This window comes from Silurus meridionalis, chromosome 7 (assembly GCF_014805685.1).
Source record: "Silurus meridionalis isolate SWU-2019-XX chromosome 7, ASM1480568v1, whole genome shotgun sequence".
Lineage (NCBI taxonomy): Eukaryota > Metazoa > Chordata > Actinopteri > Siluriformes > Siluridae > Silurus > Silurus meridionalis.
In genome coordinates this window covers 19,404,500-19,429,738 of record NC_060890.1, presented here as the reverse complement: position 1 = coordinate 19,429,738, position 25,239 = coordinate 19,404,500, and the positions used below count along the sequence as shown (strand labels likewise).

The window sequence follows — 25,239 nt, the reverse complement described above, 5'->3', positions numbered from 1 at the left end:
TCATTTTCAGATGATTTCTTTCCTACGCTCAACATTTCAGCTGGGTGAGCAAGAGCCAGGAAAGGATAGAGAAATAGACAAGATGGGAGAAGAGTGAGAGAAGAATACGAGAGCATAATCGAAACAGAAAAAGCAGAAATATATAGATATATAGAGGAATTGAGTTAAAGAAAGAAAAAAACTAGATGTCAGCTCACAGTATTGACTCAGGAGTAGGGAGGAAAAGAGTAGGAAGAAAGAAACAAGGATAAAAATGAAAGTTGTTTGTACGTACCGGTGTAGACGAATCGTCCGGGTGCACCTTTGCAGAACTGCTTAGACTTGTAGGACAGGGTGACCTCCACGACCCCGGGGATGTGTCTGGGAGGAGTCTGGACTCGGATAGCGTGGGGCGTTATCAACTGTCAAGGAACAGCGGGCACAACCTGTTAACACCGTGCCAACCTTCCATTGCATGCTCCACTACTGTATGCTAACTATCTTAGCTGCTAAACTTAATTACAACTTGGATGCTAAATTAGTCTGTCAGCAATCTGCATCCTACCACATGCAGACAAAAGAGCATGGGTTGGGCCAAGTTCAAGAAAAAAAACACATCTTGGAATTGCCTCTCATTCTTTTTTCTATTTTTTTCTTCTTGTCGACTTTTTTACCCCTTAATTGCTTGATTATTTTGCAAGAGCTTGCCGCTCGGTGCAAAACGCGCTCAAAGCCCTGGTGGATACGGCTCTGCTTAGCATGCTCGGTTGATCTGATTCCTTATCTCCTCATGTGATTAAATTGGGGTGAAAAAAATATTAGAATGAAAAAAAAGAAATAAATAAACACTGATTGGCTTTCCGAGGGACCTCGCTAAGAAATATGTTTGAGGAGACAACTTCATCAGCATTCATTTAAAGAAGCGCTACCTTGTATGTTGAAGCTTGTAGGGACTTTAAGCTGATTAGTATCTAATCTACAGCTATGCCTCATTGTTGTTGTTTGGCGTTAATCTGACACGAACGTGGAATGAAACAAAAAGCCGAACAATAATCGCCCTGTCCACTGTACACTTATATAGTCTGTGTTTTACTGTCAAGATGCTTTAAAGACGTTCATTTTCATTTAATTAATAGTCGAGTAGCTCAGCAGTTAAGAAGATCTGATCAAATGGTTGTGAGCTCCAATCCCAGCACTGCCAAGCTGCCACTGTTGGGCCCTTGAGCAAGGCCCTTAACTGCTCAGTTGTATAAATTAATATGTGGATAAGGGCGCCTGAGAAATGCTGTAAATGTAATCGAAAAAGGAAAAGGGCTTTTACTTGTCATATGTACCTTTTAGCAATGAGATGTTCGGAAGCTGGGGTCAGAGTGCAGGGTCAGCCTTAATCAGTGCCCCTAGAGCACAGAGTGTTAAGGGCCATGCTCAAGGGCCCCATGAGTGGCAACTTGGCAATAGCCCCAAAGCCTTAACCACTGAGCTACTATTTATTTGCACATATGAATTTGCATTTCTTTTAAAGCATTCATTATTATTGTTGTACTTATGAATATTTAGTATTAAAGTGCATTTAATATCAGTGAACATCTATTTATTTGGAATAATAATAATAATAATAATAATAATAAAAAAAAAAAAAAAAAAAAAAAATATATATATATATATATATATATATATATATATATGTGTGTGTGTGTGTGTGTGTGTGTGTGTGTGTGTGTGTGTGTGTGTGTGTATTACGCCATACATTTAAACTGTACAGAAAATAGAGTTGCTTTTTACAGCCAAAGCTTTCACAAGAATGTAATATAGTTTTCCAAAAACTAATTCTAAAGTTTTATATTCATTTGCTTGAAAAACATAAATCTAGCTCGAGTTTCGAGATTAAAATCACATCTACATGCAAAACTGATACATAAATACAGGAATATGTCCTAAAAAAAAATAATGAAAAGTAATGAATTACATTTACTCTCTTTACTGAAATTAAGTAATTTTTATACTATACTTTTATATTATACTTATACTTTATATTTATTTTAATTATTTACTTTTTTATCCTTATAATTTATTTCTATTTTTCATGTTTACAGGTTGGACAGTCGCAAAAAGCATTTCACTGCATGTCGTACTCTGTAGGAATGTGAAATGTGAATTCAAATTTTTTTGTGTACTTCTACTTTTTAAAGTTGTTCCTTTAATTATAATAAGTTCTTTTAACAATTAAGTAAGTAATTGGGTACATTTTACTCTGAGATAATTTTATATATATATATATATATATATATATATATATATATATATATATATATATATATATATATATATATTTTTTTTATTTTTTTATTTTTTTATTCAATTCAAATTTTCTTGAAGTAACAGCACATTTACTTGAGTACATTTATTTTTTTTTCCACCTCTGATGACCTTTCCACCTCTGATGACCTATGCTCTTGTGTTATCCTCATCTAATTCGAATAAAAGTATATCCATGCTGTTAACGTTTATCTAAAGTATTATTTATGTCATTATATATATCATAATGTTTTAAACTGAATACCATTCGAGCAATGTGGTTTGTAAAATTTTTCCACAAAAGTGTCAAAAGTGTCCACACAGCTAAGCTTTTCCCTTCCGCCATACGCTACAAAAGTGAAACGGTATGAGTGCTTACCTCGCTCCATACTAGCATGGTGCCGAACACGACCTGCAGGCCGTCGAAGAAGTTGTCACCGATGAGTATGACCGTGGCTCCGCCGGTGGTCCAGCCTTCACTGGGGCTAATGGCCTTTATGCACGGGGTAGCTGCTTATGACAGGACAGAAAACATTCCGCTCAGGATCGTGCTTTATCACCCGCAAGCATCCACACACACACTCACCAAAATACAGAACACACACTGACTCCCTCACCGAGGGGCAATTAAACTCAAAAGCAGGCAAAGCATGAATGATTTGGGCCACGCGGCAACAAAAGGGCACAGCCATACATCAGGCTGCTCTCGTTTTTTTTAAAGCAGCTATTAGGAGGCATGCACAGAGGGAGAGAGGAGCGACTCTGGGTGTTAATAATGATTAAATCCGGTCTACATATAATATCATTCACCCTGATCTGACATAAGGGCCGATTATAGATGCAGTGGTTTGCTCAGTTTTTTCCACACGACGCAAGTTTTACTTAGACCTTACAACCTTCCCTCTATCATTTATCCATGAGCACAGAGCCGTGTTACTTCTCACACCATATCCTTTGTCATGACCGTATAGCGAGTCCCGTGCCAGTGCAAACATGTACTTCGACTGAACTGCACGCTTTAAGCCCTCCATCTTCACTGAATGAGGAATAGACAATGTTATGTAATAAATACTAGATTCCAACTGTATCTAAAGCTCTTCTTCAGCTCATCACTTTCTGTTTCTCGTTCTTTATCTTTTTTTCCCCCCTTTCCGATCGTTATTATAGAGGTGTGAGCGCGACACAATGGCCTCATGTTCTCATGCTCGGTGTTCTCAGCAGCCTGGTTAATAATGCACAGGAGACACTGGGCCTTCCTGTAAAAAGCCTTTCAGCCACAAATCATCCCGGGATCTCCGCCGTGACATCACCCAGCACGTCCAGTTCTCTCTGACTTCATCGTACGGCTTTGTTATTAAACCATGTTTGTAAGTTGTTAATTCGGAAATCTAAGTGTCGTTTATTAGCCCCTATTTTTGCCGTATCGTTAAATGTGTTTATAATCTAATAGCGATGAGTTATTAGCAGGGAGGGCAGGAGGAGGGCAATAACGGCATGTGACATTTATGCTTGGGAATGATTTTATAGCAAATTTGCAATCTTCTGACACCAAAAAATTAAAATGCCTATATTTTGCACGTGCTCGCCTGCTATTTATTATTATTATTATTATTATTATTATTATTATTATTATTATTATGAGCTTTGAATGTGAACTGTATGGCCAGGGTCAAATCCCCATCTCTATCTGTGGATGTGTGGATATGTGTGTGGATGTGTGTCCCTGTGTGTGTGTGTGTGTGTGTGTGTGTGTGTGTGTGTGTGTGTGTCTATGGGCTCTACAGCCAGGCCTAGTTAATCACCATTAGGTATTGTTGTGTAGAACAGGCCAGACAAGGAACCTCTCTTTGTTTGCCTTAATGTTGGACTAGTGGAGGTTTTTTATTTGCTCATTCCTCTCACATCTCCCAGAGCAGCAGAGGCTCCATGCTCTCCCTCTGTCTCTCTCTCTCTCTCTTCCTCTTTTTTTCTCTCTCTCTTTCTCTCTTTTCCCTCTCTCTTTCTCTCTCACACACAGAGAGAGCTTGCCCTTAACTAAAGCTGTTGACTTCATGCTAATAAGTTCGTACAAATTTTCATTTCTGAGGCTTGCGAGTGACATTTGCTTTTCTTAATTGCAGGCAGAGTGCTTGAAAGCAGATCAAGTCTCAGAAGACAGACACGGCTCCTCAAAGGGACTGACCTTCATCAACACTTCCAATTATAGCGAATCATTCACTAAAAATTACAGTAAACAAATTTACTTTGTGTAGGTGAGCAGGCGCGAGGGACCAAGTAGGGGCCCTAATCTGTTTGTGCATGCATATATGTGTACGTCTGCATATGTGTGTGTGATGTAAAAGCAGTCCCATGTAAGGAGCCAGAGAGCAGCTGCGGTAAAATACCATCTCACGTTGCCTTGGAATTTGCACTGACTCCTCCCATCGTGCAGAAATGGCGATCGCGAGTCGCCTTCCCTTCTGCCGCGCGGCATTTGCATACACTTTCAATACGAGGTAGTGGGGAAACATGTGTTCAATGGGAGGTGTGGCAAAACGAATTACACAGCGATCTAAGTCTATACAGGCACAATGTTTGCGAGCAGCTGATGGAAAAATGGAGAGAGGAGACATTGGCTACAGAAGCCAAGTTCAACTCACTTCCAGGAAGAGAGAAATAAATAATTATCCATGGGAGCACTTTTTAGCAAAAAATGTTTTGTGTGTGTTTTAAACAATGGAGCACTTTGTAGCAGAGTTTGGAGCGCTGACCCATTCTGGCTGATGTGCTTTTAAAACGAGTAAAAGAAAACAGAATTTCTATGCAAGGGTGTGTTTTTGTGTGATCTGGCGCAGTCTTTTCCGACCCCTACTCCTAAAAACAAACTTGGACACCCTAGTGTTTACACTCGACTGTGTCACACTTGTCGAAAATCTATCCTGGACACCCAAAGGAAGGTGATGAGTGTGTCTGCAGTGAAGCTACTTCAGCGGCGTGTGTGTCCCGGCCTCCTGCCGTCTCCCCGTGTGTATTATTCTCCTGGTGTGAAGCTCTAATCAGAGGCGCACTCTCTTCCATGGCAACATGGCCACTGCTGCCGCCGTGTTTGTCACCTTCCTTCTTCTCCACAATACACTCGAACAGGTCCGCTCTTGCCTGATGCTGCCTCCCTTTGTTCAGCCGACGGCCAAAACGTGCCGCAATAGTGCTGGGGATGGCCAGATGGCAGGCTGATCCAGGCGCTGATGGGATTAGAGCTCGTACCTCGTGTGTGTGTGTGTGTGTGTGTGTTTGTGTGTGTGTGTGTGTTGCCCATCTGGCCCCCTTTAACAGGCTACAGCCCTGCAGACGCGATCCGCTTGTCTTTATTGCATAAACCTAACAACATTACCGCCACTTGGTATGCAAATCGAGCTGGAACTGCAGGCCTTCAATGCACACGCCGAGAAAGAGAGGGAGAGAGAAAGAAAGAAAGCTGTCTCTCTTTCATATTGTCCTCTGTCTTTCTCTCTCTCTCTCTCTGTGTCTCCTTCACTTAGCTTCACAACCTTTGCAAACCTGCAAATCTGAGATTATCTGCTTTTATTAAGTGCCTCTTTAAAAACTCGCCACCTTGTATGTGTGTGTGTGTGTGTTAGCGGGCGTGTGTGCTGCCGCTGCTCAACGCAGCAGGTGTAGTATTTTCCTGTCTGATTATGTGCATATGGAGTTGTGTCTTTATGCATGTCTTGCAAATAGCTTAGTTTGTTGTTTCTGATCATGTGCATATGGCGCTGTGTTTTTGATGCAACACCAAAAAGACCACCGCGTGCGAGGAGGCGAGGTGCACATGCGTTCCTCGTGGCCCGGGTTACATGGAGAGGCGTGTTACAGAGTGGTGGTGGGGAGGAGTGAGGAGAAGGGGTGGTGGTAGAAGAGCAGTCCGCAGTCCACTGGGAATTACAGCAAAGGGAATTACTTTTAGTTGAAGATCAGAAGCCAGAGTAAATTCACTGTCCGGGAACATTAGCCCTTATTAGATGATTAGATAAGAGCGTTAGGGGAAGACGAGACCGTCTCTGATACACAGCAGCACCTCTCTCGCTATGTCTGTCTCTCTATTGCTCTTTCTCTCTCCCTCACTTCGCGTTTTCCCGCTCGGAGCACTTATCACTTCCAAGAATGTGTTTCTAATCTCAAATAGTCTCTAGTCTCTCTCTCTCTCTCTCTCTCTCTCTCTCTCTCTCGCTCTCTCGCTCTCTTTCTGTTATAGCTTTCAAACAGAGTGTGGATATGGAGAGGATTATGGTTCACAACTGTCCCGTATTGTTTTTACACATGCACACGCTTACATGCACATGCCACAAAAGAGTAAATCGAGCCAATATCATTTCATATGATCAATGACTTTTCCATCGTCCTAACACACATCTATAGCAGGTTCTTTTTTTTTCTTTTTCTTTTTGCCATATAAAAAAATAACCCTGAAAAAAAATTAGCAGGAGTGATTATGGTACAAAAGGCTAAAACTGTGGGTGAATGACAGTCATAAGTCCAGGGTTGGATCTGTTCCTTCCCTTTGCGCTAACTGTTCCCAGTTCGCTCTTAAAGTCCCTTATTAGGAGGCTAGTGGCAATATCAGCTCGGCCTAAATTTGACGTCTGGGCCAGCAGAAATCCCAGGTAGCTAAGTGGTGTGAAAGAAACAGGGTGTGATTGTGTGCGTGTGTGTGTGTGTGTGTGTGTGTGTGTGTGTGTGTGTGTGTGGTGGGAGAGAGGAGGACACCTTTTAAAACCAATGGGACGTTTTTTTTTAAGACTTGTTAAAACATCATGGTTGCTCGTAGAAGAACAGACAGGATTGCAGAAATGATAAAGAAACCAACCTAAATCAGTTCTAGTTCATCCCTTGTTTTTTTTAGGATATTATTTTTTTTATTAAGGATATTCGCTTCTACCAAGACTACATTTGTTGAAACATGTTAATCATGGCCTTGAAAAGATGGCACTGGATGAATAATCTGTGAAATGGAGTAAGGAAAGCTCTACAAATAGAGCTTTGAAGAAGAGTGGCACCAGCAGCGTACAAGCTGGGCCCCTTTCTCTCTCTCTCTCTCTCTCTCTCTCTCTCTCTCTCTCTCTCTCTCTCTGACTCTTGTTCCCCCAAGGGATCGACTGAGACAAGGGGAGAGGCTTCAACCTTCTTAATTGCTCTCCTAATTAAAGGCGGTTGCTAAGCAAAACACACCTACCATCAAACTGGCACAGAAGAGAGACAAACAACACGTCACAGGGGCCAAACGGCTCCAGCGCTCAAGGCACGTAATTAAGCTATTTTCATTTTGTCCCTGTCATTAATAAATGAACAAATAAAAGTCCAAAAAACAAATAATTTAGCAAGCTTTGCCTTTGCACGAGAACAAGGGGGTTGCTATATAACCACTAATTAGCATTTGGCCTCATATATATAACTCGATATGGTGTGTGAGCGCTAGAATGGGATAATTAAAACAGAAAATACAAAGGTTATGGGTTTAAAGCAGCAAGGCCAAAAATATTAGCGGTTTAAATGGCTTGTTGGCGCAAAAGCTACTTGACTTAATGACAAAATAGTGAAAAGGTGCTGGCAAGGTGAGGCTAAATTTATGCTCGGAGTTCTATGTGTATTTCCCTTATCAGAAAAAAAAATCAGGAGAAATCAGTCAAATGGAGAAAAGTTCAGTTTTTTAGAGCATGATTCTTTTGTCACCTTTGACTTAGACGTGGCCCAACATCATTCATTAAACATACAATAATATTAATAATATTAATAATAATAAAGTTGGAGGAAGCAGGTAGCAACATAAGAAAATGAAAACTAACCCATGTGATCTACATTTGTAAGCGTGTATGAAAGAAGGGAAGAAAAGGATTACTTTAAACTAATCTAGTCCTCATTGAGCCTCTACACTACACTCTAAGAAGCTCAGGAAAAGAAAAAAAGAGAGGATGGAAGGAATAATGAAAGAAATAAGGGAAGAGAAAGGAAAGAAGGGGGAAGTTGAAGAAGTGCTTCAAATAATAAGTTCATGTAAAATGTGCCTACCATTCTCCAGATAAGGAGGGGCCGTACCTTCAGAGGGGTCAAGGCGCCGAGCACGGCGCCCATGTTTGGAGTTGTTATGGACGAACATGTTGTCCGAGACGGCCAACACATGACCGTCCACGTTAACTGTCGTCGATATAACGACCTGCGGAGAGAGGAGAGTGGAAGGAGGATTATTTATAGCATGGATGTGTTTGTCTGGAGTTCATTTTAGTTGTATAAATAGGAAGTTATTGTTTTGAGAATGTTTGACCTTTTATTGCACCAATGAGAGCTTTGGGAAATTTAGAATGAAATTTGCATGTTTGTTTTTTTTTTAACACAGCAACTAATAACCACAAGTGACTAGCTAGCTATTGTTTACTTGCCTACAGAGTGGCAGAAATCAAGAGGAGGGGTGACATGGAGACCTTTTTTTCTGCCACAGAGATCATCTTATTAAAAAAAATAAATCACACTCTACCAATCAGCAAACAGCTGCTTTCACGGCGGTGTCAAATAAACCCCCGAGTCAGCAGCTACCAAGCTTAAGGGACCAAAGATCAGATTTTAGAAGATGATAATGATTATTAATTAATTTTCCCTGGAAAAAGGTGTTCACTCCTCAAATCTGCGACGTACGAGTTTCACACCGCATGTGGTTCATAAACATCGTTCAGTGTCGTGATGCACCCATGGGAGGCATTTGTCTTTTAATATTTCATTATTCTTCTCAAAAAAAAAAAAAAAAAATAATGGAGTGCCTCCTCACAGTGTTACAGACACTTCATTCAATTAAACAATTATTTAACATTTTAGATTTCCGGAGACGACGTTCCGAAGGTCTGTACGTCCAAAAAAGAGGTTTCAATGCAGCTGAGCTATATAAAGAAGATTCAATTTCTCACATGAGAGCTACAATTAACCTTTGTGTAGATAAGAGCAGTTTTGCCTTCTATAAAAAGGATACACTTAGCTGAGTGCGTTTGAGTGTTCTTTATATAAAGAGCCTCTTTTGAAAAGGTCTGTCAAATACCTGTCACTCAAACACAGGGTTTTTTTGTGTGTCTGTGTGTTTGCGGTTGCGTGTGCCTGTTCGGGATCGTTGACGAACCTCCAATTAAGCATTAATCTGCCACTTGCTTGAACACAGACAGGAGAAGAGGCTCTCGTTTGCTCTTTCAGGCGTTAACAGTGTCTCAAACATTGCCTGTGGCCCTCACAGCACTAATGCTACCCATCTGCATTGATCTATTGATACATTGATTAGTTGTTTTCCCTCATTAGAGGCAGTGTGAGTCAGTGCAGAGATAAATGAGACTGGTGAGGGCCTCTTGAGGAGAAAAAAAAAAGAAAGACAAAAAAAAAAAGGAAACTCTTCAGTGAATTAGCAAGGTCACTATTTTTTTATCTGTTTGGCTCACAGTCATGGCTTCGACAGGGGCACTTGATCTGACGAACGGGAGCGTTTAGCATTTGAATGGAGACAAGAAGGCGAAAAGGGGGAGAGATAGAGTGAGAAAGCTGGAAATCAGCATCAGAATAAACATCAGAGCAGCTTTACATCCCCCCTCGCTCGCCGGCTCTGTATCTCTACGGCGGATGATGGATAGGCCGTGCTCCGGCCCCCACCTGCCCTAGTGAGGGACGAGGAAAAGAGTAGCGACAGAGGAACAGAGTGAAGCACCAGAAGCACGACCCTGACACGGGATCTTTTTCGGCTGGAACATGTGTGAAATTTATTCTAGAGATGGCATTTAGTTTAACATGGAGCGGTCAGAAGAAGAGACAGCCACATCGCTCGCGAAAAAGATTGTGTGTGCTCCGAAATAAAGTAGAAGCACCTAACGGCGGCACATTGCGGGCAAAGATTCTGCACCATATAGAAAAAAAGTAGCTCCCACTAAGATTCGGGTCAAAAGTCACAATCGTATATAGAGCCGGGATAGAAGCTCTGGTTATAAATGGCTTCATCATGTTCCTATAGAAGGCGTGACCCAAATAACTGAGTGCTTCTCAGAACGCAATACTAGAGAATGTGGGACAGTCTTCGAAGATGTTCTTCCAGGTCAGAAGGTCATCATTACGGTTCCCTTCGCTCCCTTTTGCTTTTTTTTTTTTGTTTTTTTTTTGCTGAGGCAGCAACAAGCAGGGAAGACACCAAGGGCCCTGGTGCCCTGTTAAGACCAGTTAAAACCTTCAAGGAGGAGAGAAGATTAGAAAGAGAGAGAGAGAGAGAGAGAGAGAGAGAGAGAGAGAGAGAGAAAGAGAAAGAGGGAGAATGAGAGTCAGGTGGACCATCAGCGGTGACTGATGTTTCTTTTAGTCACCACAGTGTCCAAAAGGACACTTCCTCTCACTCTGACTCTGACCTTCTGCTCTGGACACATGGATCAATATCATCGGCGAGCCCTCGTCCACTCGGCCTGCAGCGCATGAAATTTGAAAAAACTCCACTGGCATTGCATGATGCAGGAATCCTGCATGTTATACATCTTTATAACAGAGCTGAGGATATAAGCTGAAACGTTTCAATATGAAAATGAAACACTACGCAGAAATGCATAGTCATCTTATTTATTGTTCGTTTATTGTAGTCTAGATACGTCTACATCCCGAATGCCCCTTTGTTAAAAGCACCACAGAAATGAAGTGTGTATACATTTTAGAAATTATGATTCTTTTAAAAGTGATGATATTGAATAGCATATAAGCAAATAAAAAAAATACTAACCTTAATTTAAATTCTATTCTAAGCATACAATTTTTGTTTATATACATGTGCCTGTATGTTACAAATCCTGTGTGCAATCTGTAAAAAAAAGCACTTCGGTCTCATTGTATACATTTTAATCCTGTAGTACCTCATATACTCCTGTTTTCACACATATGTTTCATTTAAATCGGATGGCCATTTTATATGCAAAACTTCCTCGGTGTCTTGTTCGCCGTCTTAGTTTAAAAGAGCCGAGATGCGTTCACAAGCCTTTTATTTGTGTTTGAACTTCTGTTAGTAATAAAAAGAGGAAATATTTTTATATTTTTATTTGGGTAACCTTCGTGTATATTCGAATCAATTGTCTTGGAAACATGCATACGGTTTTAAATAAATGCGTTACAATGTCTGAGTGGTGGGGATTTGTTAGGTGTTGAGGGTATTATGGAGCAGGATGGTACAGCAGGTGAACGGTTTGTATGTTCAATACCAAGGGCTGAATCATCCTGTCCCGAGAGACGAACTCTCCCACGCCATCTCTGGTTCCACATCCCTCCTATCCACCTGCTTTACAATACCTGCTCTATAGAATGCAGGAGCCTATTTTTATTTCAGAATGGCCTTTGTGGATTCGTAGATGTGGGTGTGTGTGTGTGTGTGTGTATATATATGAGAAAAAGAGAGAGGAAGAGAATTACCTGGAACCTGCGCATGTCTCGTGGGTTGCCTGCATTCTTCAGGCAGTTCTGATTGCACTTGAGGAAGAATTTCAAAAAGAATCTGTAGAAGAATCAGAGAAGAGAAAAGAAAGCCGCATTAGACAATCAATCCAGCTCCAAACACACTCGACAAAACTCAGACGAGGACGGATCGATAATACGGAAAATAGATATGGACTTCCCAGCATAGGCAAAAACTCCACAAGTTGTAAGCGCACCAGTTATAAATTGTAAACAGCCCAAACATTTAGCACACAAACACACACACACATGCACAGAGCATGCTCAACAGTAATGATCGCGAGTGTTTTGTTCGGAAAGCCTCCCAGCGGACGTCTCACAGAAACTGTCTGTCTGTCCGTCTGATGCATACAAATCCCACAATTCCCATTAGAACCCATCTGTCCACACTCGCACTAGGTAGGCAGATACTCTGCAATAGCCCCCCATCTCCCTTTCCTCCCCCTCCTTCTCTCTATCCTGTAATTAAAGGGAGGCAAACGAGTGCACCTGAGCCCCTCTCATCATCAGGAGACGTTTGAGCACTTAACAAGGTGAGAGCGGCCCACGAAAACTTCCACCTCGCTCTGACAATTAGAGCGAAGCCCATGCATCAGACCAGCAGCGCCCAGCAATTACAGCACAAATTACAGCCAACCTAATCTGCTCCGCAAATGTCACGTGTGTGTACAAGTCAAGGTGGATCCCCTCTGGCACCAACACACACACACACACACACACACACACACACACACACACACACACACACACACACTGTAACACACCTGCACGTAAGCTAGAGCATCTGTATAAATAAGTGAATGTTGAAGTGGCTCTCAACATCCTCCTAGTCTGCACATGTATTTTTCCTCAAGTCTAATCTCTTCAAGAGTTTCCAAAGAAGAAAAAGAAAGCGAGAGAGAGATTTTGGAGAAGACCCTTTTCTGTCTTCATCTCAGATGACACCGATGCTTTGTTCAGCAGGAATATCAAAGCTGGATGTCTTACATATGGATGTCCATGTGCACAAATATTTGCCTCCGCCTTTCCCCACCTCTCAGGTTAGCCTGAAACCAGAGCAGTGCCATGCAAGGCCGATGTCATGCATTGCTGATTGCGTGGCCATGTAGAGTTAACACATGTACAGCACGGCACTGGGCAAACAGAAGAGAGTCAGGGGGCATACACCAGACGAGCTCTCAGCGGCTAGGGCCATAAATCACAATGTGAAATGATCCCCGTAACCCTGAACACCTCTCCACGTCCCGGGCCTCATCTGTTTACATTCTAGCTCTTCACCCTGACAGTGCGCACAAAGACAGATAAATGGAGATAAAGATGGAAAGATGACCAAAAAGTGAGTTTTTTAAAAAAGTGAAAACGCAGCCTTGGAGGGTGTCGGAAAATTATTGACGGCCGTCACCTAAACGCCATAACGGCAGCCACGGTTTGGAAGGAAGCGGTCATAGTGCTGTCTGGGAGGCTGTAAAAATCTCTACTCTTATGATGGCAACTTCAACTTTAATTGTGTGGTGTGTGCAGGCCAGTGCTCGCAGGCCAGTGTGTTTCGGACGTGTCGCTCGGAGGATGAGTGTTATGGGCTGTAATTCTCAGACCCCAATACTTATTTCCCCATAGGGTCGTAATGTTTCCACAGCAGGTATCAGGCCATATCTTGGCTGAAACATGGCCCTCATTCACTTGCTCCCTGTGCCAGACAACAAACAAACAGCCTGACACACACACACACACACACAGAGCTGCACACATATCCACACACATGCACCTTTACCAACTTCACAGATGTAACAGTGGAAATAACAATCATGTGGAGAACATCTACGCAAAATATACTAAATGTCACCCACATGAAAAAAAATGAATAAAAAATGATACCAAGGCAGTTTATAGTCACTGTCACTATACCCTAAGTACTGACATGTCTGTTGAACAAAGGGGCTGATATTATATCCTGTAGTCAGCAAATAATAAAATAAAATATAAAAAGTTATTTTTTTGTTCTGTGATCATTTCAACTATTAACGGTTTATCAACTAATGCATACCTAACTATTCTGCAACTACACATTTATTTTATACTATTACTGATTAATAATAATAATTAAAAAGTATTTTTTATATATGGTGTAGTCCTGTTTTTCTGGTATTTTTAATTATATATTTACTCACACACACACACACACACACACACACACACTAACATACACACACACATATATATATATATATATATATATATATATATATATATATATATATATATATATATATATATATATATTTAGTGATTTATATGAACGTATCCGCACAGCTACACATAATAAGCCCTCATTAGGGCTTTGTATAACTGCTGTCTGTTTGTCTGCTTCGTTCTCAGCAGTTGATTAAGCAAAGCTGTTGTGCTATCTAATGAAAATCATCTTGGGCCTCAGTCCACAACTCCACGTAATATCGGCTGAATTAGGAGCCATTTCAATTCTACGTGGGGATTGAGGAAATTGCTCCTTTGTGAGCAAGCGAGCAATTATGACCCTGCGTTGCTTGCTTTCTCTCTCCCTCGCTCCCGTCTTTCTAAACGAATACAGAACCTCGCGTTCTCGGGGCAGCATCAGAAACAAAGGAAGCCGTTAAACTGTAATTTAATGGAATATCAAGGAGTCGGTAGCATTAGACGCTGGCAATGCAGAGCGCGAGGGAGGGGAGGGGAAAAAAATTAACCGCAATTAGGTTTGATTAAAGCTATCCTTCTCAATAATCAGCATTCGTGACAGGACAAGGGGCCCTGGTGGCCCTTGGATGGCAGCGAGGCGTCGGGCAATATTAAGGCCAATAAAAGGGATATTAGCATGGCTAATTACAACATGGCTAAAGCGTGTGTGAGGGGCCACTGTGTATTGTTATGTGCAAAATAATTGGACAAGGCAGTTATCAATTACGCAAGATGCCATTTCGGTTTGTCAGAGAGATAGAGAGAGAGAGAGAGAGAGAGAGAGAGAGAGAGAGAGAGAGAAAAGCATAGCAGACATGTTTCATTTCATGTCGGAGGCCTCTACACATCTCTCAGCCTTTTACTCAATGCCTCCATTGCTCTAATGCTTGCTCATTTCCTCCATCGCTCTTCTCCAGACTATCAGAGGCATTTGCTTTCACTTTTATCTTGGGTCACAACTGCAGTGAGGACAAATCAGTGATAAAAACGATCAGGCTGGCCAGCACAGGGTAATTAATATAACTTTTCCTGCCTCTCCCTCTCTTTCTTTCTGTCTCTCTCACTCTCTCTGACCAGAGGGGCCGAATCATTATGAGGTGATTAGTGCCAGAGCTGAGGTGGCACACACAGAGACAAGAAGACTTATCATTTGAAAATACTTTGGCTTCACAGGGTCAAGGTAATTGAGAGCAAAAAGAAGAAACGTGCACACACTCCAGCTCTTATGCAAGACTCTCTTATCTTAAGCAACACCATCAGTGTATTATTATCAGGCCTTCATTCAAAAGAAAATGTCTGTTACTCTTACTCTGTCTCTCGTAGACGTACTGTTCACATTGAAAATGTCCAAAAACTTGAGTTTTCACTCTTAAGGAGTTACACTGTGGTCAAAGCTGTTCTGAAGTTTCTTCTCTTCTAAGATCTCTCTCTTAATATTCACTCAATTGAAACTGAAATATCAGCACAATCAAGCAAATTACGTCTTAAATTGTATGAAAAGGTACGCAGGTTGAAGTTAGCGGTTCGGCTTGGGTTAGCGTTCTTCGCTATCCTTTCTATAATTTGTACGTTTACAAGTATTCCGATTTATTTTGTCCTGAAGTAAAAGAGAAAAAAAAACATTGTAAATATAATGTGGCTGTTTGTGTTTGTGCTGTTGTGTAGTTATCGTGTCATACTGCTCTATAGAAACCATGGACAAGTGAAAAAAAGGCTTTCCTTTTTCAGCCTTTTCCCAAGACAGATGAGTACATGCAAAGGCCGGTAAAGAAATACAATGGCAGATGGGTTTGTGTGTGTGTATGTGTGTGTGGTCAGTATGAGCACTAATTGCTGGTGTGGCGTTAAGAGCTGGGCCACAGCTGTGGGTCTGCACTGAGTATTGATCATCCAGCAACTCTAGCTGATCAGACCCCAGCCAGCCAGAGAAACACACACACACACACACACACACACACACACAACACACACACATGCATGTGTAACAAGCTCCCTGCTATACATGACTAACTTCGCATGACTCCTGACCCAGACGCTGGGATACACTCAATACAAGAGCAGATAAAAATCTTATTTTATCACAGTCTTGTCTCACACGTCCTCCTCCTTCACCGAGCGTTTCACTATACACAGCTTCCTGAAAGAGATGCTTGTCTTTCGCGCTTTTGTGAATGGGTTTTGCAGATCCAAAAAGTTTCACACATGCTTTCGCACATTCAGATCTGTGAGGTTGTGTGTGCTTTTTTTCTTGGATTATATGCATGTGTATCCGTGTGTGTGTGTGTGTGCGTGTGTGTGTCATGACATCATGGCTGGGGTTACAAGCGTTCTCTACAGGAACCAGATGGCCCATTGTGAGCTGTCCTTCTTTCCTTCTTTCTTTTCTCACTCCCTCTTTTCACGCTCTCGCCCTCCTGTGTGCCCCACAAGGGCGTCGCTCCCGATGGCATTGCTGCAGGCTTTTAATACACCCGCTCATTCCCACCTATCACACACACACGCACACACATGCACGCTTGGAATCAAACAGCCTTATAGCTTACTACAGTGACACACACAAGTTAGCAAACATGATTGCTAACAATTTCACTGTCGCTTGTCCCTGTCAGCTTGCTAACTAAATAAACTAGATTTTTACTTCTGAAGTGAAGAAAAAATCTGACTTTTATGCCCAATTTATGTGTGACAGAATATTAGAGATAATTTAGCAGTAATATTTGCTAGCTAGCTAGTTAATATATATATTGAGCAATATATTGAGAAGTGCGGAGCAATTAGCATTTTTGTTTTTAATAAAAGACAAAAAAATTACCTCAGCCTGCCCTAAAGGCTCATTCTTTGACTATTGTGAATTTGTGGTGCTAAGTTTCAGCTGCATTGACTTCCTTTTTCACTTCCTGCTTTGTAACGCAAGATTATTTGACCAGAGGACGTGTTATCATGTATTAATATTCATTTTATGTTTGAAATCTGTGAAATATGTATGCTTGGTGTTAAACGACACTGTATCCTCATGTGGTAATAAATATAGTATGTGAGCTGTGTTGCATCAAATGTGTATATGTGTGTATCTATAGGTGTGTGTGTGTGTGTGTGTGTGTGTGTGTGTGTGCGTGTATGTGTAGAGCAATCCCTGCTGCCCTCAGGCAGAATACGCCTTTACCTGAACAACTCTGGAATATACAACTATAGCCATTCCTTCCACTCCTCCTCCTACTCTTCTACTTCTCTCTCTTTTGCTCGCTCTCTCCCTCTCTCTCCTTCCCTTCCCTCTTTCCTTTTCCTCTCGTCCCTCACTCCTAATGTGGAACATGCCTTTGACATCATTCCCCGAGCGCATCACTGGTCCTGTCAATCAGCAGCCATTTTGTCTTCGACTGTGGCCTCATTAAATCTCTCTCCATCTACCCATCCTCCATGCTCTCATCCCTCTCTCCCTCTTTCCCTCTCTCTCTCTCTCTCTCTCTCTCTCTCTCTCTCTCTCTGTCTATTTCTCCCCTCCCTTGCTCCACACCTCCTCTTTGTGTTTACCTGAGAGCTGATCACAGTGTGTATGCTCCATCACAGAAGTCATGGGGAGATCTCTCCAGCTGACTTATTGCCTACACTCTGGGGGGTCACACACTCCCTCGTTTCCCTCCCCTCCCTTTCTTTCTTTCTGCCTTGTTCATAAGGCAGTTTAGCACGGGGGGCTTTTATGAAGAGTCATTGTTGTAAATCCATGCATGCCCTCCTCCTTCCTCGCTTTTTTGACCTCTTCGCTTGCTTCACCACCACTTGATGTGGGCCACAGTGGCTCGAGTTTCCCTACGATGAGATGGAGCGGCTGCGTCCTGATTCACCAAGCCACACATGGCCAGAGGTGCTTGCATGTTTAGCTGACATAGCAAAATATGTCTAAATCTATTGCACATGGACAGACACACACACACACTATATATATATATATATATATATATATATATATATATATATATATATATATATATATATATATATATATATATATATATATATATATATATATATATATATATATATATACACTATATATATATAGCATATAAGGTTTTTGACACTTCTGCACTTCCCTATTTTAGCCTCACCTTGTCATCATCCCTCTTGCTCCCTCTCCTCCTTCTCTCCCTCCTTCTTCTCTCTTTTCCTCTCTTTCTTCTTCTCCCATCCAACATTCATTCCCTTACAGATTTTTTTTTATTAGGATGGCCCTAATTAGGAACTGTCATCTTTGCCGATTTTAATTATTAATTAAAGACAGGAAGGAGAGGGAAGGGAAAAATACATTTCAAATCAGGCCAAGGCTATGCACATACACACACACACACAGACTCACACTCACACAGTTCTTCACACACAAACATGCTAATGTATGACCTGCCTGAAGTCTGGGCCGTGTGGTCTGGGAGATGCTGATTAAAAACATATTAAAACATTATAAATGATTAATGCAGGTCCAGTTCAGGGTGGCAATTATTGGTTTTAGCACACGTTATCCAGCCTAATGACTAGAGCATCGCCTCTGTGTCACAACTCCCACACATCAACCAGAGCGCCAGAGAGAGAGAGAGAGAGAGTCAATGCAAAGTCACGAGTTTAAACACATCCACGGAGGCTACATGTAAATAAAGTAACTAAGGTAGCACTTGGCTGTAGGATAAGTACACTAAACAATGTGCACTAATGGATTTCTATTAGGAATTAATAGAAGTTTGTGGAAGCTTGCTTGGGTCGGGTTGCTGCTGTGTTTTGAACAAATCAGGAGCTTTTTTTTAGGTTCTAGAATGTAACCTATTGCACACGTTTCAAAAGTTATGGTTTGAGCCAGTGATTTTAGCGTTGGCACTCGTACCTTCTAACTTCTATAAACTTCCTTTATAAATTCGAAAACCTCTATTCGAACAAAATCATATATAAATTGCTTTATGGTTTTTATTTTCAAGTTTGATAATATTTATAATTTATTTATACTGGATAATGTATACAAAGATCATGAATAGAAGGATATATAAAGGAAAAAAGTAGACTTTCAGAGAAAGGCAAAGAGAAAGGATGTTATTGTGTTCCGTGTTGTTAAATGTGTCTTAATTGTCCATCTATCTGTGTGTGTGTGTGTGTGTGTCTAAAAGATAGAGAAAGCCAGATGTTGATGAAGATGAAAAAGGGGTCATTTTACAAGCAAAATTTGAAAGCTAAAACAACAGAGAGAGAGAGAGAGAGAGAGAGAGAGAGAGAGAGAGAGAGAGAGAGCGCAAGAGGCCACGGCCGAGACGTCGAGAAGAGGACGAGGGCGAGAAATGGCAAATGAAGAGAAGCAGGATTAGGAGCGGCGGCGTCCGGAGATGACGTGAGTGCCATATTTTGTGCAACAATAATGCGACTGGCAGCAGAGATCCTTGTTTCTGATTCATCTAGTGCCGTATGGCAGAGCTTTGTCAGTCTGTGCGCGATATAAATTATTCAGCCTGAGAGATGGCAATTACAGAGCCCTGCACAACCAAAATGAATATTTTATGAGGACTAAAACTGCTCTGGAATGAATCACACACACACACACACACACACACACACACACACACACACACACACAGTGTGCTTATACATGGAAGGGCTAGGGGCCGTGACTGCTTTCATATTGTTGACTGAAATCCAGAGAAGTCTAATAAGCAAATATATTGCAGGTTAACCTGACACTGTTTCGCTTGTCACGGCAGAAGAGAATCGCACTTCTCCATGTCCTGTCCAACAAAAAAAAAAACAAAAAAAAAAGGGCAGACCCACCACAAAGATCTCAGCACTCTAATTGTTTTTTATCCTCACATTCATTTTTACGACACGTATCTTTCAACGGGAAGGTCGAAGACTTTCATTGCTCTTCAACTCTTCAAGTATTCCATAACCTGCTGTGTTTTTCTTCATCCTCTTCCTTCCTATGTGAGAGACCAAAACTGAATCTGTTTTCCTTTTGACCCTGTGAATATGCTCTACTTGTCCCGCCAAAAAAACTAGAGGAAGAGGAGAGTGAACAGAATACGCACGCACACACACACACCCACGCATACGCACACACAAACATAGTGAAAGGCTAATGGAAGCGGATTAGACTAGAAGCCTACTTGCCCAAAGCATCGTCTGATAAAGGTTTTGTCTGTTAGGTTTCCTGCAAAAGTCCAGCTTTATAATGCAGAAACAAAAAATAACATTGTTCACGGGACTCGCAGAAGCAAGGCGGCCTGTGTGAATAGGTATTGTGTGGGCCCAGCCAGTGATACCTTAGCTTTTGTGCTCCTGGAGCAGGTCAGGGCTATGACATCAGAGCCACACAAGCAGGCCTCTGTGCACTGAATGAAGTGAGGATTTCCATCATGGTGGGAAAATGCATCAGGAGAGACCTTTTTTTTATCTCAGCGCACACACAAGAACGCACACACAGAAATGGACACTCACGGGGAAAAAAAAAACAAAAAAAAAACATGATCACACACTGATATCCATAGACACTCAAATGCACAAGTCAGTGCAACAGTAAAGCTAGCACAATGGGTTTTCAAACTTTCAGTGTGTGATTAAGTTTTCAAATTAAAATTTAAGATATGGTATAAACACTATCCCAATTCCTTTCACTAATTTATTTTTACAAACTTTTTTTGTACAAATTTAGTCCTTTAAATTGTTACACTTTTTTCCAAGTTGCCATACAGTATAAAACCATTAAAATGATCTAATACTGTAGTACAGCTCCAGGATGCCCGATTCAGTCCAGAGGTCCTGGGTTACCATTTTCATGCATTTTCTCATCATGTCTTTGTGGATTTTTGAACATACCCAAGACGTGAAATAAGCCCATGGATGTGAATAAGTGTGTGAAAGTTTGCATAGATAGTGCCATGAGATGAACTGGCATCATATCAAGAAGGGTGAGGGTTAGGTCTCGTACCCTACTCAGAATTCACAGAGGCCATGACTAAAAATAAAATGCTCATTAATGAAGATTGAAATTGAACTAAAAAAAACAAATGGGCAATTTGTTTTTGTGAGGAACAGTGGAGTTATGCTCAAAAACATGTACACGGAATGCTTGGGAGAACTCAAAAACGTGTATAAGGATACGTAGTTCACAATATGCCAAAGGTGGCATCAAAGAAAAATATAGCATTTCAAGTTTCAAAGTGATTAAAAGAGGTAGTATAGGAAAGCGACAGAACTACAGAGACAGAGAGAGAGAGAGAGAGAGAGAGAGAATGACAGTAGAAGCTTGTGTTAGCAGAGTGGGATCTGTCGCCTGATGTACAGTGAACATGCGACAGTGAGACAAATGCAAAAGGAGGCATGTCTTCCAAAGCTGCCGCTTTCCTGATGGCTCTTCCCTGCATAACTGACACCGCTGCTTTGCCTCGCCTGTCTGGGACACTGAAGCTTTCAAAGAGGGGTATCTACAAATAATAAGGATGTTCTTGCTTGCCTTGCCGACATGCAAGCATCATTTTTTACAGAAAGAGGAAAAACACACACATACACGAAGGCAGGGGAAAAAAATCTCTCCACAGAAGGAACAGAGAAATGTCAGGGTAATTTTGCTGAAAAGCAGCTGAGTTGCCGTGAGAAGACAGCGTTAGTGTGGGTAGGCGCTGTCGTACATACAAGAGTGTGTCAGCATACATGGAGATGGGCTGCTTCAGGGGGGCTCAAGGACTAGAGGCAGGGTTCAGGGGCGATGATCTGGGGGGTTATTAAAGCATCTCGCACTCATTCTGTGGTTTTACAGCCCAGAAGCCGGAGGGAGAATCATTTTCCCAGCAACACAAAAACGAGACCACTGTCTGCCACTAGGGGGCTTTAAAACTCATCAGTGTTTCATTGCCTCGAAAAAGGAAACAAAACAAATAAAAAAAATTGTCCCAAACTGTTCACAAAGAGAGATATGAGAAAAGAAAAGTCGAAGATCACAGCTGACCAATGCTCTTTTTATATCCATCTCCTAATAAAGTAGGTCATTCATCAGAATCACAAAAGATGAGTTGCACTAATCAGACCGAGAGATCAGAGTGTGTGAGATCGAGAAGAAAAATCCAAATCGTGTTACCTATGTACAATGGTAGTGTTCCACCATGAGCGGGCCTGGGTGTCCCCGGAGGAAGAGACCTCATTAATTGCTCCTGTAAGTGGGGGATCCGGCATGGGGCCGAGATTCAATACAGGAGCATTTATCCCTCCTCTCGCGCTCATTGCCGGGTCGTCATTCCCAACCCATAAGGTGGCAGGCGCCGAGCGGCTCGGATAATGAAAATTTCTTCAAGTATAAAATCCTTAATCAAAATGCTGCCGGTGTCATCTTGCACTGGCGGAGAATCGCGACTTAAATTAATATACAACAGAACCTTTGGCTAAATTAACATGCCCTCATTTGCCATGCGATTCCCCAGGCCGGGCCTCGGATGGAGGGATGAGAAGAGAAAAAAAACAGTGCGAGGGATAGAGAGGAACAAGATGTCGCTTCACCCCCAGCTATGAGCTATCAAACGCACTCAGAGAGATATGTTGATGAAGGAAGAGGAAGGAAAAAAAAAAGTGTATTAATAAATAAAAAATGCTAACAAGCCAGGGGAAAAAATAAACCTTGTAATTGAGTGTCTTTCTAATGATTCACATTGAGATGACAAAAAAAGCCAATTATTTGGGCCATTTTTCCACCCGTGTTTAGACGCTGGATTTGTTGATGCGCAGGCTCTTGCATTCATCCCTAGTGGGTATTAGTGAACTCTGAGAAACGACGATTTCAGCAAAAACATCACAGCTGAATGCAGATATTCTCCAGATATACTCGCCTAATGACCTTGGGGACCCGACGTATGATATAGCTTTATATTTCACCCTAATGCACACATCCGAGCTTGCTAGTGCAGCTCCCAAATGCTGACAAACTCGCATCAGGTAAACACGAGTAGGCTGTGATATGCGAGGCGCTTGTGCTTGTGAATGAAATAACGCAGGATGGGATGCTGTGATACACGGCCACGCTGACACCTTTGGGAGCGGAGGAGTCTCCATCCTACTTGCTCTTAACAATCCGTTCTGTTCCACTGAGCAGGTCTATCGGAACACATTCGCCAGTATTTAGCAGACAGGCGGTTATCTAATAGTAAATATAAATTGTTGCATATTTTTCCTCTAGTGACACTCCTCTGTGTTTTGACAAAGCTCCAGTGAGGTTACAGCGTTGGCCTTGACAGGCGAGGCGTCAGCTTTTTTCCTAACCACATTAGAACCCTCAATTTACTACGACATGTCTTCCTCTCTCTTTCTCTCTCTCTCTCTCTCTCTCTCTCTCTCTCTCTCTCTCTCTTTGCCGAGGTGAGCCAAAGCCCCATCTGCATGCACTCAGATTAAACATTCAATTTGCTACCTGATAGGCCACAAGGTCCGCCACTTACCATACAAATGAAAAAAGTGTCATTGTCAGCCCCCCCTCCATATTCGCCCTGACCCTGCACCGTACTCGCCTAATAATCCTGTAATATTTACTTCAGGGAAATTATGACGCGTGGCATATTTATCTTCATGAAAAATGTGCATGTAAAATTGAAATAGCCGTTTGAATGAGGCGACGATACAGTCAGACACTAATATGCTTCATGAACTATAAAATTTAGTCACAGGGTAAGACTGCATTACTGCTAAGGCTCTCACACACATACACACACACAAAGACAGAGAAAGAGGGAGAGAGAGAGAGGGAGAGACAGACAGAGAGAGGCGAATTTCCTCCCATGTTAAGCTGGTGTGAGCTCTGGCAACCGATTCAGCGTGATAGTCATTACGCTTACATGATGGTACAAGTCAGCCCTGTCGGATTTCCGCGCCCTCTCCAGCTCCCTTGCATTAATCTCCTTCCCAATAAGCTATTTGCACTTGTTCGCTCGCGCAGCCAAATTGAAATAAGGTGTAAATTTGCGGGTCTTAAATCCAAACAAGTACAGACAGATATTTTTCACCTGCCTCCACTCATTTTCTCACAAGTAAACACGACGTGCATTCTTTTTCATGCTTTTCTGCTTCCAAAACGATCCACTCCCCCCTCCACTCCCAATTTTGTTGTGTTTTATTTATTTAATCATTTGTTTGTTTGCCATTTTTTATTCCTAAGAACTACCTTTTAGCAAAAAAGAAAGGGAAAAAAGGAGGTGGAATTTGAATAATACAGTCTCCTAGACAGCTGTTGGCTAAATCCATGAACGCTCACATAGCTCTATGGAAAACATTGTTTCACATGGAAAAAAAAAAAAAGAAAGAAAGAAAAATGCCACTGATTGGAATTTGCATGGCAATTATGTTTCCAAAATAGGTAAACCGACGTAGCATGAAGCGCTTCTTAAGCAAAAGTAAGTTATTGATAAGGAACCATTGGAAAATTGAAATTTAAAGTGAAAGGGAACAGGTTTTAGGATGGAGAGGGGGTGTGTGTGGTGGGGGTGCAAGTGCACATATATTTGTCTAGGCCCGGTTGAGGTACGAGCGAGGGTTCAGATATATGATCAGAAGAGTGCAGATCGAGATAAATGAGCTCTAAACTTTGGCCTTTGACTGAGCTAAAGCAGGCTCTGGAGGTGAGGTGAGCATGATGGCTGACCTGTACCCTGTGCAGCTGTTGTGCTGAGTGATTTATATCTGTACACATCTTTTCCTCCGTCAACTGCACCGTGACCCGCGGCTCTGAGCTACCGAACAGAGCTTATTTCATAATGCACTGAGCGAGAGTGAGTGAGTGAAAGAGAGAGAAAGAGACAGAGAGAGGGACAGAGGCGAACTCAGGTGATATCGCTTGTGGAGATGATGACACTGGTCTATTTATCAGCCTCAACAAGTGGGTCAGGACGGCACATCGTTTGAACAACATAATATACAATGGATTGTGTCTATGTATGTGTGTGTATGTATGTGTGTGTGTCTATGAGCCCGTGGGTAAAATGTAAGAATAATAGTGGCAAAAAGCAGGATATAAACATGGAAAGAACTGCAACCCACAGTAGACTGATCAATAGACCAATAAATCCTGCTATTTAAAATTTGTCTCAAATTGAAAGAAATAATAAAAGTGTAACAAAATAGATCTATATAAAAATCTGGAACAAATGCAGGCCAATTTGACCAAGCAAGTATGTTCTGATTTAGCTATTTCAATGAACACGAATGATAATATCATCCCAAATTGAATATTTGTAATCATTAATCTGCTACAAGCTCTGCCCTTTCAATTTCCTGCTG

General features: G+C 41.7%; 1 protein-coding gene across 12 annotated transcripts in view; it reads right to left on the bottom strand.

Annotated features, from left to right (window-relative positions):
- ebf3a (EBF transcription factor 3a) overlaps positions 1–25,239 on the bottom strand; it is a 92,043-nt gene that overhangs the window by 22,383 nt on the left and 44,421 nt on the right. For 6 of the 12 annotated variants that reach the window (XM_046853848.1, XM_046853842.1, XM_046853851.1 and 3 more), the window contains exons 7-10: positions 11,710–11,791; positions 8,317–8,461; positions 2,654–2,787; positions 275–401 (exon numbers count right to left, since the gene is read on the bottom strand). In XM_046853848.1, coding sequence (XP_046709804.1) covers positions 275–401; positions 2,654–2,787; positions 8,317–8,461; positions 11,710–11,791 — 488 coding nt within the window. The remainder of the gene's footprint in view (positions 1–274; positions 402–2,653; positions 2,788–8,316; positions 8,462–11,709; positions 11,792–25,239) is intronic. The other 6 variants (XM_046853845.1, XM_046853850.1, XM_046853847.1 and 3 more) reach the window with 2 other exon arrangements.